Source organism: Ceratosolen solmsi, unplaced genomic scaffold (assembly GCF_000503995.2).
Source record: "Ceratosolen solmsi marchali unplaced genomic scaffold, CerSol_1.0 scaffold56, whole genome shotgun sequence".
Classification (NCBI taxonomy): Eukaryota; Metazoa; Arthropoda; class Insecta; order Hymenoptera; family Agaonidae; genus Ceratosolen; species Ceratosolen solmsi.
In genome coordinates, this window is record NW_011948425.1 from 3,042,266 (window position 1) to 3,057,582 (window position 15,317).

Below are 15,317 nucleotides of genomic sequence, written 5' to 3' on the forward strand. Positions count from 1 at the left end.
AGTTTTTTTTTTTTTTTTTTTTTTTTTTTTTTTTTTTTTTTTTTTTTTTTTTTATTGTATTTCAGTGCTTGGCTATTACGAGAGCGCCATGAAGTATTATTTGGAAGCAATTATAGTAGCCAGTGACCTGTTCACTCTACCCGTGCGAGGGCAAATAGATGATTTGGTTTATAGACGGATGATTAAATGCTGTGCTCACCTGCAATGTAATACCCAAGCGGTCGTGCTTTGTCAGTTTTTAGACGAAGTTGACTATGCTTTGGCTTTTAAAATGGCTGGAAACGAACAGAAAAATGCCGCGCCCAATGATGCCATGGATGCCTACTACCATTGCATTTGGGACACGACAATACTTGAATATTTAATTAATTTACATACTAAGAGAGGAGAGCATCATCGAAAGCAGCTTGCGGTAAAGAATATGCTTTTGTCTAACTCGTGATAAGTGTTTTAGTAAATGGATGCTATATTAAACAGCACGTAATTGTTTACAGATCAAGGTCATAGGACTTTTAGAACTTAATTCTAATAACAATGAGGAAATACAGAGAGAAGCTGCCAATACTCGTAAAGCAAGGTTTCTCCGTGCTCTAGCAAAGCAATATGTCTATTGAAAAATTATTGAAATAGAGAAATGTCCTTCTTGTGATGTGAAAATGACATTTGGTAATATTTGTAAATACCTTTGTTTCTTCATTTTTTTTTCTTTTCTTTTTTTTTTTTCCCCCTCTTTCTTTTCTTTAATGTAATTAATTTTGTAGATGTAGGAAGTATTTAAGTATGTATATTTATATCAAGCTATCATGAATTGATGCAATAAATTATAATTGTACAGTTTACAATAATACCACTGCCTTTCATTCTAAGCACAAAATATAATCCACGATATACAATTATTAATACTTGTACATGTATGTGTCATGTGGGCAGTGTTGAACAATAATCGAATTACCGTCGCTAAGAGCTTATTTATTAGCACTTGACATTTTTACTGTTCAATTGACACGTGCGCGTGCAATTTTCTCGTACTTGACGTACTTATCGCCCTTTGGGTCCTTTGATTAACGAGCTTTTTTTAACTGACCGTCGAACTTTTTGCAGTTACATACTCGATTATGCACGCAAATATCATTCGTGTCGTCTTCTTCATCTCCTTCGATCAACACAACTGATTTTATTTTATATCTATCTTTCTCATTCATAGTAAATTTTATTCAATTTTTATTATTGATTATTTACACGTAACAAATAATCGCTAAAAATTAATAAGATAAGAGTAAACGTCGAACGTATTGAACTGGCGATACAATTTCTCGATTATATAATAGATTTTTATTTATTAACGATGTGTTAAAAGCGCCTCTTTTCCATCACCCCAACCGTGTGTCGCATAATAATAATAATAATAATAATAATAATAATAATAATAATAATAATAATAACAACAATAATAATAGTAATAATGATAATAATGACAATAATGATAATAATGATAATAATGATAATAATGATAATAATGATAATAATGGCAATAATAATGACAATGATAGTGATAAGTTTCTGGCGATTATCACGCGTTCCCGACTAAAGAGATTTCGGAATTTCAAAAATCGGCAATTGCACAAATATTGGTCAGTAATAATACGAGATTCTTTTGCTAATTATAATGCCCGGTGAATCATCGGTGGATCATCGGTGGATCATCGGTGGATCATCGGTGGTAAGGTGATTGAGTGTACATTGACTACTGGGGTGCGAGCATCCTCGAGTTGCAGTCGTCCGTCCGTACCTCAACGATGGCTGCTACGGATGGTGCTACGTCACGATGAGGAGGAAGAACGTAATAAGTACGCATCCTTTGCTCATGGCTTCGAGGATACAGAAAGCCGAGGTCATTATTTCATTAAATCGATGATTTGGCAATGAAATGGAGTTTTATTATTAGCCGTGCCTACCTCATAATGTGACTAATCGTTAATCGAATAGATTATGGACTCTCGTCGTTGAAGGCAAAATCTAATCTTAGCGCTATTCGTGCATTTTTATTCGACAAACTTTCATGGCAATAATCTCTCGATTTTCGTTGCTCGTGCGAAATTTCATCGACACGCGCTCGATAAGTTTCGTTATGTTGAAAGTCATTAATCCACAAACGAACAATTTTCATTAAATTGAGAGTTTTATATAGAATTTTCGAAATGATAAATGTATAAATTAGCTCATAAGACTCTAAATTTTACCTTTATCCGTTTATCAATTATAGTTAGTCTTGGCCTCGCGCTTAAATAACCGATTGTGTCGATTGTACCGATTGTGCTACTTTATAGAACTTTGTATACTAAAAATTCATATAAAATTCTATTAGACGCACGTATATTTTTTAAAAGATATGCGTTACAAGGGATAAAGTTTGTGTAATTTGAAAAATCATCTCCCACGCAAGCATAGCATATACATATATATATATATATATATATATATATATATACACATATATAATATAGTCTGCTCCATCTGTGTCTATTGCCATAAAAAATTTATATGCACGTATATATAAATATATACATAGAAATAGCCTACATGAAACACCAAGCAGTGCTGGGATAACGATCGAGTATGGCAATCGTCGTCACAGTATATTAATAATAATTCTCAAAATAAAAATGCAATATCAAAATATAAAGCTAGCGATTGTAATTTTCACGAGATCTCGAGTTTATCATACATCCGCTTGTATTTTCGCAACACGGGCATGCGCAAATGAAAATGATGAAGAGATACACCTTTATAACTTCAGAGCCACGGAGGATAAATAAAAAATTGTCGACTTTCGGCCTATCAGCAAGCTGAGACGACTGACGTAATCCGTAATTCCTCAGGCGCGCGCGCATGCGCGCTCTCTCACACATGCTCGTAATCTAGATCTGAACGTGACCGTGGAACATTGTACGTATATGTACCAAGAGAGAGGAGAGAAAGGTGGTGGTAGTAGTAGGGTCAGAGTGAAGAAAGAGAGAGAGAGAGAGGAAGTGTAACATACGCGTTAAAAGGCTTTCCTCTCCTTATTGTCGCGTACGTACGATATATCTATAGACATTAAATACGCGCGCACGCACACAAACACGCATATACATATATATATATATATATATATATATATATATAATACATCTTCTATCTCGAGTGAGCCCTGCTGCTGGTGTTGTAGCTGCTGCTGCTGTTGTTGTTGTGTTGTTATTATTATTATTGCTGCTGCTGCTGCTGCTGCTGCCGCCGCTGTTGCTGCTGCTGCCGCCGCTGTTGCTGCTGCTGCTGCTGCTACTGCTACTGCTGGTCTGTCGGTTGATTGGTCCTGAAGAAAAAAAAGAAAAAAGAAAAAAAGCGAGCGCGTGTGTGAAGTTTGAGCTGAACGGTAGCGGAGAGTGCGATACCTGAAGGCTCATGAGCTGTTCCATTTGATATTTGTCGCCCTTGCAGCAACTAAATAACTTAACAGTGAGTACATTAAAAGAGGAGGCTCGGTGATCTTCCTCTTCCTTGATTTTCTCATTAATGTATGGATATAGCGTGCGAAGTAAAGGAGATTGAAAGTAATGCGGGAAATCACGCTGAGATCTCGTTTTTTTTCTGCCCTCGCTTTCGCCAGCAGCACACATCGCATTGCACGTCAATGGTGCATGTGTCCGAACGCGGCCCTATTTAACGATATGCGCGTAGTAAAATAATTTCAATTATGCACTTGCGTTTGTAGGATTCCATTATTGACGATGCTTCTAATCTACCTTTGCGCGGCTCTCGGGCGAAACATTGTTTCGAATACGTTTGTGCAAAACATAACCCTCACGTGCTCATATTTTATCTTTCTAACTCGGTTGTTCGGTGCCCTGGAAAATGACGAGCGTGACTCGGTCTGCTCTCTTTCTAAGGCATTCCGTCATTGCGAAACTTGTACAAAAGTATTTTCATTTTTTGATTTTTGGAGTAATGTTAAGAGATTGGAAAAATTGGATATTGAGATTTAATATATGTATATTTTGTGTGCGCGTACGTACGTACGTGCGTGTGCGTCTGTGTTTAGATGTCGACTGGACCAGCACATAAGTATCGTTATAAAAATGTTGGATTGGATTCGCAAGAGCTTAGAAGACGCAGAGAAGAGGAGGGTGTTCAATTGAGGAAACAAAAGAGAGAGCAGCAATTGTCAAAAAGGCGCAATGTTCCTAATATTGTCTCGGATGACGATACATTGTCGATCAACGAAGACTACACAGTACCACCACCGGCAATAGTATGTATCAGCAGGAGTATTAATGCCTTGGATATAGTTGATAGATTGAATATTAATGTGTTAATGCGACTTTGCAGCAATCTCTGACAATAACATCAGAAATGTTAGAGGCATTATTCAGCACGGATGTTAAGGTACAGTTTTCAGCGACTCAAAAATTTAGGAAACTTTTGTCCAGAGAACCAAATCCACCGATCGATGAAGTAATTGGGACTGGAATCGTACCTAGATTTGTCGAATTTCTAAAAAACGATGAGAATTATACGCTGCAGGTCAGTAAAGTTCCATTATCTCAAATGTATATAGGATTTCGTGACAAAATAATCGTTAATTAATGCGCTAAAAATTAATTTATAATTGCAAGTACAGTGGCGTTAAATATAAATTTTATAGTCTTATGTCGTTTTAATAAATGTCAATGTAAAATTAATAATCCAATTATTAAAATAATTTTTAAGGCTATCGATTGAGATGTTGAAAAATGCTGAGCGATAGAAAATATAATATAACCGATCGAATCCAACAACGACTTTCTAGTATTTTTAATTTATTAGTAATTTATTATTGAAATATTGACGAAATGATGCGATAATTTTGTAATTATTTATAGTTCGAAGCTGCTTGGGCATTAACAAATATCGCCAGTGGAACATCTCATCAAACCCACAAAGTAATCGACGCTGGAGCGGTGCCTATGTTCATAGCACTTTTAAGTTCGAAACACGAAGATGTACAAGAACAAGCGGTATGGGCTTTAGGTAATATAGCAGGAGATAGCCCGGAGTGCAGGGATTATGTATTGAGCAGTGGTATCTTACCTCCTCTCCTTGCGTAAGTGACGACAATTAATAGCGCTAGAATTTATTTTGACGTTTCTTTGAATTTGAAAATCCCGATATTTGTAATGTATTAGCATGTAACGCATTAGAGACTTACAATATTTCCTTACTAATTAAAATTAAACGATCTCTTTATGGTTTACACGATGGATTAGCGGCAAATAGTACATCAGTGTATAAAGTGTCGAAAGCAAAACTAATATGCCTTGCTTAAATATAATTTTTTGCCCCAACATTTAATCTTAATCGTTTACAATTAATTCATCGTGCTTGTAGACTTCTCACGAAGCAAAATCGTTTGTCCATGACGCGAAATGCAGTCTGGGCATTGTCAAATTTATGTAGAGGAAAGACTCCACCGCCTGAGTTTCAAAAGGTTTCACCGTGTTTGTCCATTCTTGCGTACTTGTTAAATCACCAAGATGCCGATGTCTTAGCCGATGCATGCTGGGCTCTCTCTTACTTGAGTGACGGGCCAAACGAAAAGATTCAAGTGGTTATCGATGCTGGAGTATGCCGCCGTCTAATCGAATTATTAATGTATGACGCTTATTTCAATTAATTTTTTACAAAATGCCATTGAAAGACTTTGTCACGATTGTCCTTATTGTTAAGGCACGAGCAACATAATGTCATAAGTGCGGCACTACGAGCTGTGGGCAACATAGTTACTGGCGATGATTTACAAACTCAAGTCGTATTAAACTGCTCGGTATTGCCTTGTTTATTAAATCTACTTGGACAGTCGCGTGAGAGTATTCGTAAAGAAGCTTGTTGGACAATTTCAAATATTACCGCTGGAAATCCACAACAAATTCAGGTACGCTTACACATTTCAAACTTTACAACATCATTGATATTTTTACATTTTAATGATTTTTTTTTCCATATACGGCACACTGCTTACTAGCCACAATTTCCTTTAGGCGTAAAAATTCATAAAAATTCATAAAAATTCATAAAAATTCATGAAAATTCATAAAAATTCGTAAAAATTCGTAAAAATTCGTAAAAAAAGAAAGAAAAAACATTTTCAGGCTATTATAGATGCTAAGATTTTCCCAGTTTTGATAGACATTTTGAGTAAAGCCGAATTTAAAACACGTAAAGAGGCTGCGTGGGCCATTACTAATGCTGCTAATGGAGGAACACCGGATCAAATTCGATACTTGGCGGAACAAAATTGCATCCCCCCACTGTGCGAATTGTTGACAGTGATGGATGCCAAAATAATACAAGTGGCATTGAACGGTTTGGACAATATTTTACGTCTTGGTGAACGAGATTTAGATCGTAATAACGGCATCAATCCGTACTGTGTTCTCATAGAGCAATGTTTTGGTAAGTATTACCGCTGCCCCTAAACGTTAATTGCAAATTAAAATATCGCATTAGTATATACTTATGAAGTTTGAACTTTGAAAATGTAATGCCAATGTAATTTTAACAGGCCTAGATAAAATTGAGTTTTTACAATCTCATCAAAATTTAGAAATCTATCAAAAGGCATTTGATATTATCGAACGTTACTTTAGTTCGGAAGAGGATACAAGAATCGCTCCAGCCGTTAACGCCCAAGAGCAAGAATTTCAATTTCAAACACCCGGCTCATCACAATTACCGGTTCATAGCTTCCAATTTTAATTGAACGATCCAACTCCATATTTGAAGTGCGTCGAGGCATGCGTTACTTTTATTCATCGAATGAGTTATTGTCCATTTTAAAGAAACGTGATTTCTATCGTTGAATGAACGGTGTAAAACAAAACAAAAACAAAACCAAACAAAACGAAAAAAAAAACAAACAAACAAAAAAAATACCCACACGCACTATGTATTGTTCTTCTTTCGAACTTAAACAATTAAAACAACAACAACAATAATCATAATAGTTTTCAACTCCGATGCTTTTAAGAATAAAGCTGAGAAACGAAATTTTTAAATCAAATTATACATTGTAAGTATTACAATGATTCCAGCTTATAGTTTTAAATAATAAGTTTGAAAATAACATTTATTTAGCGATGCTTTGATGTAATTTGTTTTATATTACGATTTCTTTTCAACTAAGATCGTATCTTCTGTATATTTAATTATAAAAACAAAAAAAAAAACAAAAAAAAAAACAAAAAAAAAACAAAAAAAAGGCATTTCAACTTTTAAAAAAATCTGTATAAGAAGTTTTAACGCTTTAAAAAAGGCTTAAAACAAAATGTTAAATTGATTGGCAACGGTTATATGTACAAAACTGAAGACACGGACATTACCTCGTTCGACTTCGACTGACCCCTCAAAAAAAAAAAAAAAAAATTTTAAAAAAATACAAACACTTGCATGTGACGACTTGCAAGACAATGAATGCGACTGAAGTACGCGACTCTGTAGCCGAAACAGACAACAATACGTAACTCGCTACTCCTCTCTTTACTACGCTAAGTAGGATACATGACCAATTAAACTTTTTTACTGTAAATACGTACCTAGTAATTTTACAGGCTATTCTATACAGAGTGCCCTAGAATTGATTATGTGATAAAATAAAAATAATATAAAAAACAAAAATAAAGGAAAGGAAAGAAACGAGAACGAACGAACGAACGAAAGAAAGAAAGAAAGAAAGAAAGAAAGAAAGATGATATACAAGTGCATATATATATATATATATATATATATATATATATATATATATATATATATATATATATATATATATATATATATAAAAATTATATATATATGAATAAAAAACTTGATTTAAAAGAATTTTTAACGAAACTTCAATTGAATTCGCTTATTTTGTTGGGTGTGTTGTAAAAATCATTATGTAATTGCAATTAACGAAATAGAGTGGTCTGTTTTATGTTAATTTTACGAAAAATTATGTGACTTTGAAAGTTACTCGATGGGCCTTGCAATTTAAGATTATTTTTTCACTCATCAAACTTTATTTAGTTCAAATATAGATACGATGACAAGCAAAGATTAACTACCAAAATTTTAAATGGCTGTAGATATTATTATTAAACTGTACAGCAATAAAAATTTGGACATTCTGTATAAAAGGTCTGCGACTGTATAAAATGTATTTATTATTTAGGTTCGACGATACAATACTATATAATACAAATACTATATATATATATATTGCATATTTTAGTTACCGACATGTGAGATCATGACGAAAGATATGCTACAAAGAATGACATTCGTTTGATATTATATAGTTAAATAATTTTTCTTTTCTAGAATTAAGAGTGTCGATGAGTTTTCGTCCTCTCTTTTTGATATTTCACTTGTTTCATTAATATCAAGATAATAACAATACGTGCTTATACAAATTCACGTATCGAATTGAAATTTTGATTATTTGTTAATGGAAAAGTATTTTACTTTATGTCAAGCGAAAATATATATGTAAAATGATAACGAGGTAAAACTAAATGTGATGATTTTGAGACGATGTCAGTAAATACTACAAGGACTGCCGACTGTTACGCCACAACGTCGAAATAATGTTATTAGACACGAAGCATAAATGTCATCTCATTTACCATTAAATTCGTTTTAAGTTCAACTAATCTAATATTGAACAATAGAATATATATTATATGACGATGCCAACAGTTTTATTAGTACCTATTAATTTACAAGGTTCAACTTAAGCAAGCTTTTTAAAAATTGAAGAAAAATTTTTATTTCTGCGAATCTTGCTTTTGCATCAAAAGTGAATTAAAAAAAAAAGAAAAAAAGATAATAATAATATATATATATACATGATTTAGTATATATTTTTTGTTTGATCTTTGCATACATAATAACATACTTGATACAATTGATAAATTTGGTATCTTATTCGCAATTCCCCAAGACAATTATATTTTTTATTTGCAAAAATCAAATAAAATTGAAACTTGCTTTAAATACATACGTTTTCCTTCCTCTGAATATCAATAACAATTTCTACTTTACTACTATTGCCAATCCGATAAATTTAACATTGTCATTTTTTTTCTGTACACGATGGCATTGATACAATAAAGTAGATGAATTACAAATGATTTGATTTATTATAAATATATTTAATAATATATTGCCTTAATATATACTATCGACTGTTACAAATTGAGACAAATGAAAAGAAAAAAACAACAACAAAAATTAATATTAAAATACAATTAAAAATTACAAAATTATAAATTCTTTTATACTTTAAATATTTATTAAAAGTCGAAAAGTATATAAAATAACATTATATGTTCATAAATGCATACATTTTATTGTATATTTATGAAACAAATTGCTTATAATAGTATGCTTGGTATATGTTACAATTTACATGGAACTTTTACCCTTAAATTTAAAATCTCAATCAAATTATGTATATAATCTGTAATATTAACAATCTGTAAAAGTTGGCTCAGAATTTACAAAAACGACAGACCCACTGGTAATTCTAGTAATTAATGGTTGTATACTGTCTTCTTTTATTTTGCCGGATAATTTTTTCCAAAGCTCAGTTTCGATAAATTCTATTGCTGTAATTTTATTTTCATAATTTTCTGCAATCATACTTATTATATAAATAACGTCCTTTTCCAGTGGGTTAATAGTATCACAAAAATTGTGAAATGCCTTTAAGGCTTCGACATTTATATTTAACAAATCCCAAACAATCTAAAATATTATTGAAATTAATCAAAATGTTAAGAATTACATAAGTTTGTCAAATTTTAATTTTAATTTCAATTTACAATGAACTCACAATGACTTTTTTATATTGAACTTGTGACTGCATTGACTTTATAACTATTCCAGTATTGTCGTCAAAATTTTCAGGATCAAGGAATACATTGTCCGTATCTAATACCTTACTGCTTATATTCCCTAATGATGTAGCTAAACATTTCAGTGGTTGAAATTCATTTCCTAATAATAGAATTATAGAAGGTCTCGTAGGATTCGTAACAAACATGTGTATACTTATTAAAATTTCATTCCACAAATCATCTTCTTGATTCTTATATATTAACTTTAAATCATTCAACTTTGTCCTAACATAAATTTTGGCGCTACCCGGATCCATCGCAACGGTAGACATAAATATGCTGAATTTATTTTGATTCATAAATATGCCTAAAATCGGTACAAAGAGAGCTAGTAAAATTAAGATCTTATAAATTTTGACAGTGGTCGGTGCTTTTTGAAATTTATCTTCTTTCTCGGCGTGCCTCGGTTGCTTTACACTCTTCTTTGTTTCTTGCTTAATTTGAGATTTTAAAAATTTTTCTTTCTCTTCTTGATTCAAATAATGTTTTCTATTTTTTATATTATTCTTGTGCTCTATATTCACATTTTCCGAACTTGAATTATGCTCAAACAACTCTTCATTATCCATGTTTATATAGCTAAATTAATTGAAGTTATTCTTTTTAATATGGAAGGCTAAGTAAATTTTTATTCAAATAATTTTTCATAACCGTATATTTGGAGAAAAGGTATTTGTTATACTTACGTATTCGCAACTAATTCGAAATGCTTAAATTTGCTATTATCGGCTTGAAAATGTTACATAAATCTACAAAATTTTTTAACGAAACTATATTCTACAACAAATCCGAAATTTCATTGAATTTCCATTACATCTTTTTACACTACTAATGTGTTTATAACCTCAATTACAAGGATATTGATTTTGCAAGTATATTGGTAAACGAGCCTTAAACTTTAATATATTTGTACAATTAAAAATTTATCTTATCATAAATATACACACATAGCTTTTAATGGGAATGATAAATATTGTTATTGCACGCTGGTAAGTATATGTAGCGATAATTATGAAATAACAATTATAGTCTTAGTTTTATCCATATTAGTTTAGTGTTGAACAGCGCGAGAAGAACACAAATGACATTGTATCGTTAAAATTTAATAAAATACTATGATAAATGAAATGTAATATAAAATACAAACGATTTGCAAATCGTTACGTAACATACACCACTGAAGTTTCCCATTATTACGGATTTTGTTATTGTCATTTGCTTAGAGCTAAACTTAGAGAAACTTTACCTAACGACATAATCTAACGCTATGATTATTATTATATTAGAATGCATTTGTAACTGTATAATAAAAGCTTCAGCTTACACGTTCACCAAATATTTTTACAATTGACTAAGCTTACAGGGTTGTTTAATGCCTCAAATCGCCTTAAGCAAACACCTTATGTTACTTTTAACGAAATAGTTTTCATTTTTGTTTTGTTAAATTTCTGTTCTCCAACTAACGTATTTAGCCGATCACAGCCCAGCCTCTACCTACTTATTTTTATCATCAATTATTTATCATCAATCTCTAAACCCTCTCTTTATTATCAATCAATTTAAATTCCGTACAAATTAAAACTTGAAACATCCTAAACCTCCTCGGTGTCACCTCGTTATCTCACGGAGATATTCACGCAGAAGACGCACTGTCCGAGCAAATCGGCTCATTCAAATTAATACCTTTAACGAAAAAGCCTTGGTATGCATTCATTCTATTTACAAAATTTAAACGAGAGACCAAAGACGTACCTTCGTCATAATATAGAGTATATAAAGGAATATTTAAAGTCTTTGTTCTTTATACAGTTGAAGTATATGTAGAATTTATGTAGAATGGCTACTGTCTCTCCTCGTTCGATCATTATTTCCCTTTCCAATTATATATCCAGTCGTCTCGGTTGTCGGACAGGCTGTCGTGTTCGGTAACCACGGCTTTCGATCCCTAGTCATTCACCTTATCATTGATTTACTAATAATCAAGGCCACTCGACTTAAAACAATGATTCTATTCGTTGTGCGAATGCGGGTGTTATTATTCCCCTCGAACCTTGAACGTTGACTAACAAGTGAAGATACGCGATCGCTGGACGATAATAGCAATCTAATGTCCCTCTTATTTTCGATAGATGATCGGATTACTGATCTTACGTTAAAGCATCTGCTCGCGTAAATATTCTCGGCGAGGCAACGAACGATTGACGGGCGATTAAGTTTTTCGCCGGCCACGCTGTCTTGTGCCTTTAACAGTCCTAGACGTAACAATGTTACGCGCTGCTTTTTTGTCGTTGCCAATGTATTTCCAACGATCGTCCATTTCGATTTCCTCAAACTATAAAATATTAGTCAGTATATATTAATAGGTCCGACAACACTACAAAGTGACGCTCCTCGTTGCATTGAATATTCGCGCTCTTTTCCCCACACATCGCGGAACAAATCTCAAACTCCGCGGCTCTACACGCGCGTGGAATATTTCACACAACAACGCACCAACACCACTCCACCCGTAGCAGGATAATCTTGATTTTTTACTCCGTTCTCTTATTATTGTTATTGTTGTAGATGTAGTGGACATCCATCCAGCAGGCGAATCAGACGAATCGTCATTCCCTCGTATTTAATGGTTGACCACGTGGGCTAGAATCGTATCATAAATCATAAATTTATGAAAACTGCTCGATAAATAGAACGATACTGACAAATAGAGATATTTTTTAAAGATGCCCATGAAACTTGTAATTAATTCTGCAAATCCATCTGTCGGTACGTATAAATGTCATAATATATAAAAATAAAAGGTGAAAGGGACGATGTATGATGTACTGATTTGTTTTTGTGTATGACGTAATGTTTGTTCATGCTTTTATTCATATATTTTTGCTGCTTTCGAGGTGATCAGATCTTTTAAATCGATTTACGCGTGTCTGTCGATGCCTATGCCAAGTCAATAAATCAATCTTAATTTATTACAGGAGCTTTGATAATAGTGGAAATTGTTCGCAAGGAGCTAAATTCTGACCTACAAGTTGTTTGGTCCACTGATTTTGGAAAGAACTTGGCCAAACTTCAATTCTTTGGAAGTAACGGTAAAATTTTAGGAGAACGGAGTAGCGACGTTGCTCGTTATTTATCAAGAGCGCACAATGCCCAACTCTATGGTAAGCTTATTATTATGATTTAACGATGAATTCGTTGTATTATGCCATTAAATTCGTCGTTTGCCTATAAATTTTAAGTTTTTTTTTTCAGGAAGTAACGACCCATTCGATAGAACAGAGGTCGATCATTGGCTGACATTTGCAGATAAGCTTGTTAACCATGCCGACAAAGACGACTGCTTACTGCTATATTTAGATCAAGCCTTGGCACCTAGAACATGGCTAGTGGCGAAGCATTTAACTATCGCGGACATCTGTGTATTTTCAAAAATCTATTATCAAGAGGCGGATGAGATTAACGACAAGTATCAGAATTTATCTAGATGGTACGATCAGATGTTATCATTGCCGGAAGTGCAGAAGGTTCTGTCGCTAGTATCCAAAAATACGACCGTAAATCCTACAGCCGCTACGAAGAGCAAAAGAAACGACGTGGCAGCCCCTAAAAGCGTCGTTACAAGGAAACAGGAGGGAAAGTTTGTCGATTTGCCGGGCGCTGAGATGGGAAAAGTTATCGTTAGATTTCCCCCCGAAGCCAGTGGCTACTTACACATTGGTCACGCTAAAGCTGCCCTGTTGAATCAGTACTACGCCGAGAACTTTCAAGGCCAACTCATCATGAGATTCGACGATACGAATCCGGCGAAAGAAAATGTCGAATTCGAAAAGGCTATTCTAGAAGATCTGACGCTGCTACGAATAAAGCCAGATCGCTTCACTCATTCGTCCGACTACTTTGACATAATGTTAGAGTATTGCGAAAAGTTGCTAAAAGAGAGCAAGGCCTTTGTCGACGATACCCCAGCCCAACAAATGAAGGAGCAACGAGATCAAAAGCTACCGTCTGCCAATAGGGACAATTGTAAGTTATCTCCCGTTTCGTACGTAGCTTAAGAAATGCAAATGAAAAATCTTCACTGCCTCGTGCAATGTTCTCTCCTATCGATTGTAATAAATGCTTTCAAATTCGACATGGCGCAGCCGTTGAAAATAACCTATCGCTTTGGAAAGAGATGGTGGAAGGTACGGCTAGGGGACAAGAGTGCTGCGTCAGAGCTAAAATTGATTATCAGTCGGCAAACGGTTGTTTGCGCGATCCTACGATCTACCGATGCAAGAGTGAACCCCATCCTCGCACTGGGACTAAGTACAAGTAACGTGAAACTTTGTCTACTTTAACAAACGCACTCACACTCGTTCACAAACTCTTCGTAATAGCCATTACACTTTCCTTCAATGTATATTCAATCTACGTAGCATACGAACGATTCATGCCAACAACTGTGCCTTTGTTACAGGGTGTACCCAACCTATGATTTTGCATGTCCTATCGTCGATGCAATTGAAAACGTCACGCATACATTACGTACGACTGAATATCACGACAGGGATGATCAATTCTACTGGTTCGTTGATGCTCTGAAATTAAATCGACCCCACATTTGGGAATACTCCCGACTCAATATGACCAACACCGTACTATCTAAGCGTAAATTAACGTGGTTCGTTAGCGAAGGCTTAGTCGATGGTTGGGACGACCCGCGTTTCCCAACAGTAAGGGGAATTTTACGCAGAGGAATGACAGTCGAAGGCTTAAAGCAGTTCATAATTGCTCAAGGAAGTTCGCGTTCAGTTGTCTTCATGGAGTGGGATAAGATATGGGCTATAAATAAAAAAGTTATCGATCCTATTGCCATAAGGTGAATGAATTCATTCATTGTCGTACCTACGACACTTGGATATTCGATAGGATAACGCCAATGGGATCGCTTGAATTTTATTCAACGTGAGAATTATTAATATTTTTAGGTACACGGCGTTAGATAGCGGCAAAACAATTCCCGTAAACGTAAAGGGAGTAACCGCCGATTGCTTAACGGTTGCCAATCATCCGAAAGATCCGGCTCTAGGTACGAAGCAAGTGCAAATTGCATCTACGGTGTTGATCGAAGCCGAAGATGCCGAGGCTTTAAGAGAAGGTCAAAATGCTACTTTTATCAATTGGGGAAATCTTTTGATTGAAAAAATTCTAAAGAAGAATGGCAAAGTCGTTCAAGTTGATGCTTCATTAAATTTAGACAACAAAGATTACAAAAGTACCCTAAAATTAACGTGGCTCTGTGCCGAAAAATCACAATTGTCGAGCAGTGCAGCGAAGCCAATACCTTGTTACGCCGTTTACTTCGATCACATAATCAGGAAA

The 15,317-nt window shown here is 34.1% G+C and overlaps 3 protein-coding genes across 3 annotated transcripts in view; 2 read left to right on the top strand and 1 right to left on the bottom strand.

The window, feature by feature from the left end:
* IntS8 (integrator complex subunit 8) overlaps window positions 1–704 on the top strand; it is a 4,808-nt gene extending 4,104 nt beyond the window's left edge. Inside the window, exons 10-11 of the mRNA XM_011500310.1 lie at window positions 66–412; window positions 495–704. Of these exons, the coding sequence (XP_011498612.1) occupies window positions 66–412; window positions 495–614 (467 nt within the window). The 3' untranslated portion in view covers window positions 615–704. The remainder of the gene's footprint in view (window positions 1–65; window positions 413–494) is intronic.
* A 1,021-nt stretch (window positions 705–1,725) lies between these two features.
* Window positions 1,726–6,901, top strand: Kap-alpha1 (karyopherin alpha1). Its single transcript, XM_011500311.1, has 8 exons — window positions 1,726–1,891; window positions 4,079–4,288; window positions 4,366–4,560; window positions 4,899–5,119; window positions 5,404–5,667; window positions 5,743–5,947; window positions 6,165–6,468; window positions 6,578–6,901. Exons 1-8 carry the CDS (start codon window positions 1,826–1,828, stop codon window positions 6,769–6,771), a joined length of 1,659 nt encoding a protein of 552 aa, XP_011498613.1. The 5' UTR covers window positions 1,726–1,825; the 3' UTR covers window positions 6,772–6,901.
* A 2,587-nt stretch (window positions 6,902–9,488) lies between these two features.
* Window positions 9,489–10,867, bottom strand: TORIP (Torsin interacting protein). The gene is made up of 3 exons (XM_011500312.1): window positions 10,640–10,867; window positions 9,890–10,552; window positions 9,489–9,801 (listed from the first exon to the last, which is right to left on the bottom strand). Exons 2-3 carry the CDS (start codon window positions 10,520–10,522, stop codon window positions 9,523–9,525), a joined length of 912 nt encoding a protein of 303 aa, XP_011498614.1. The 5' UTR covers window positions 10,523–10,552; window positions 10,640–10,867; the 3' UTR covers window positions 9,489–9,522.
* Between the last annotated feature and the right edge of the window lie 4,450 nt (window positions 10,868–15,317).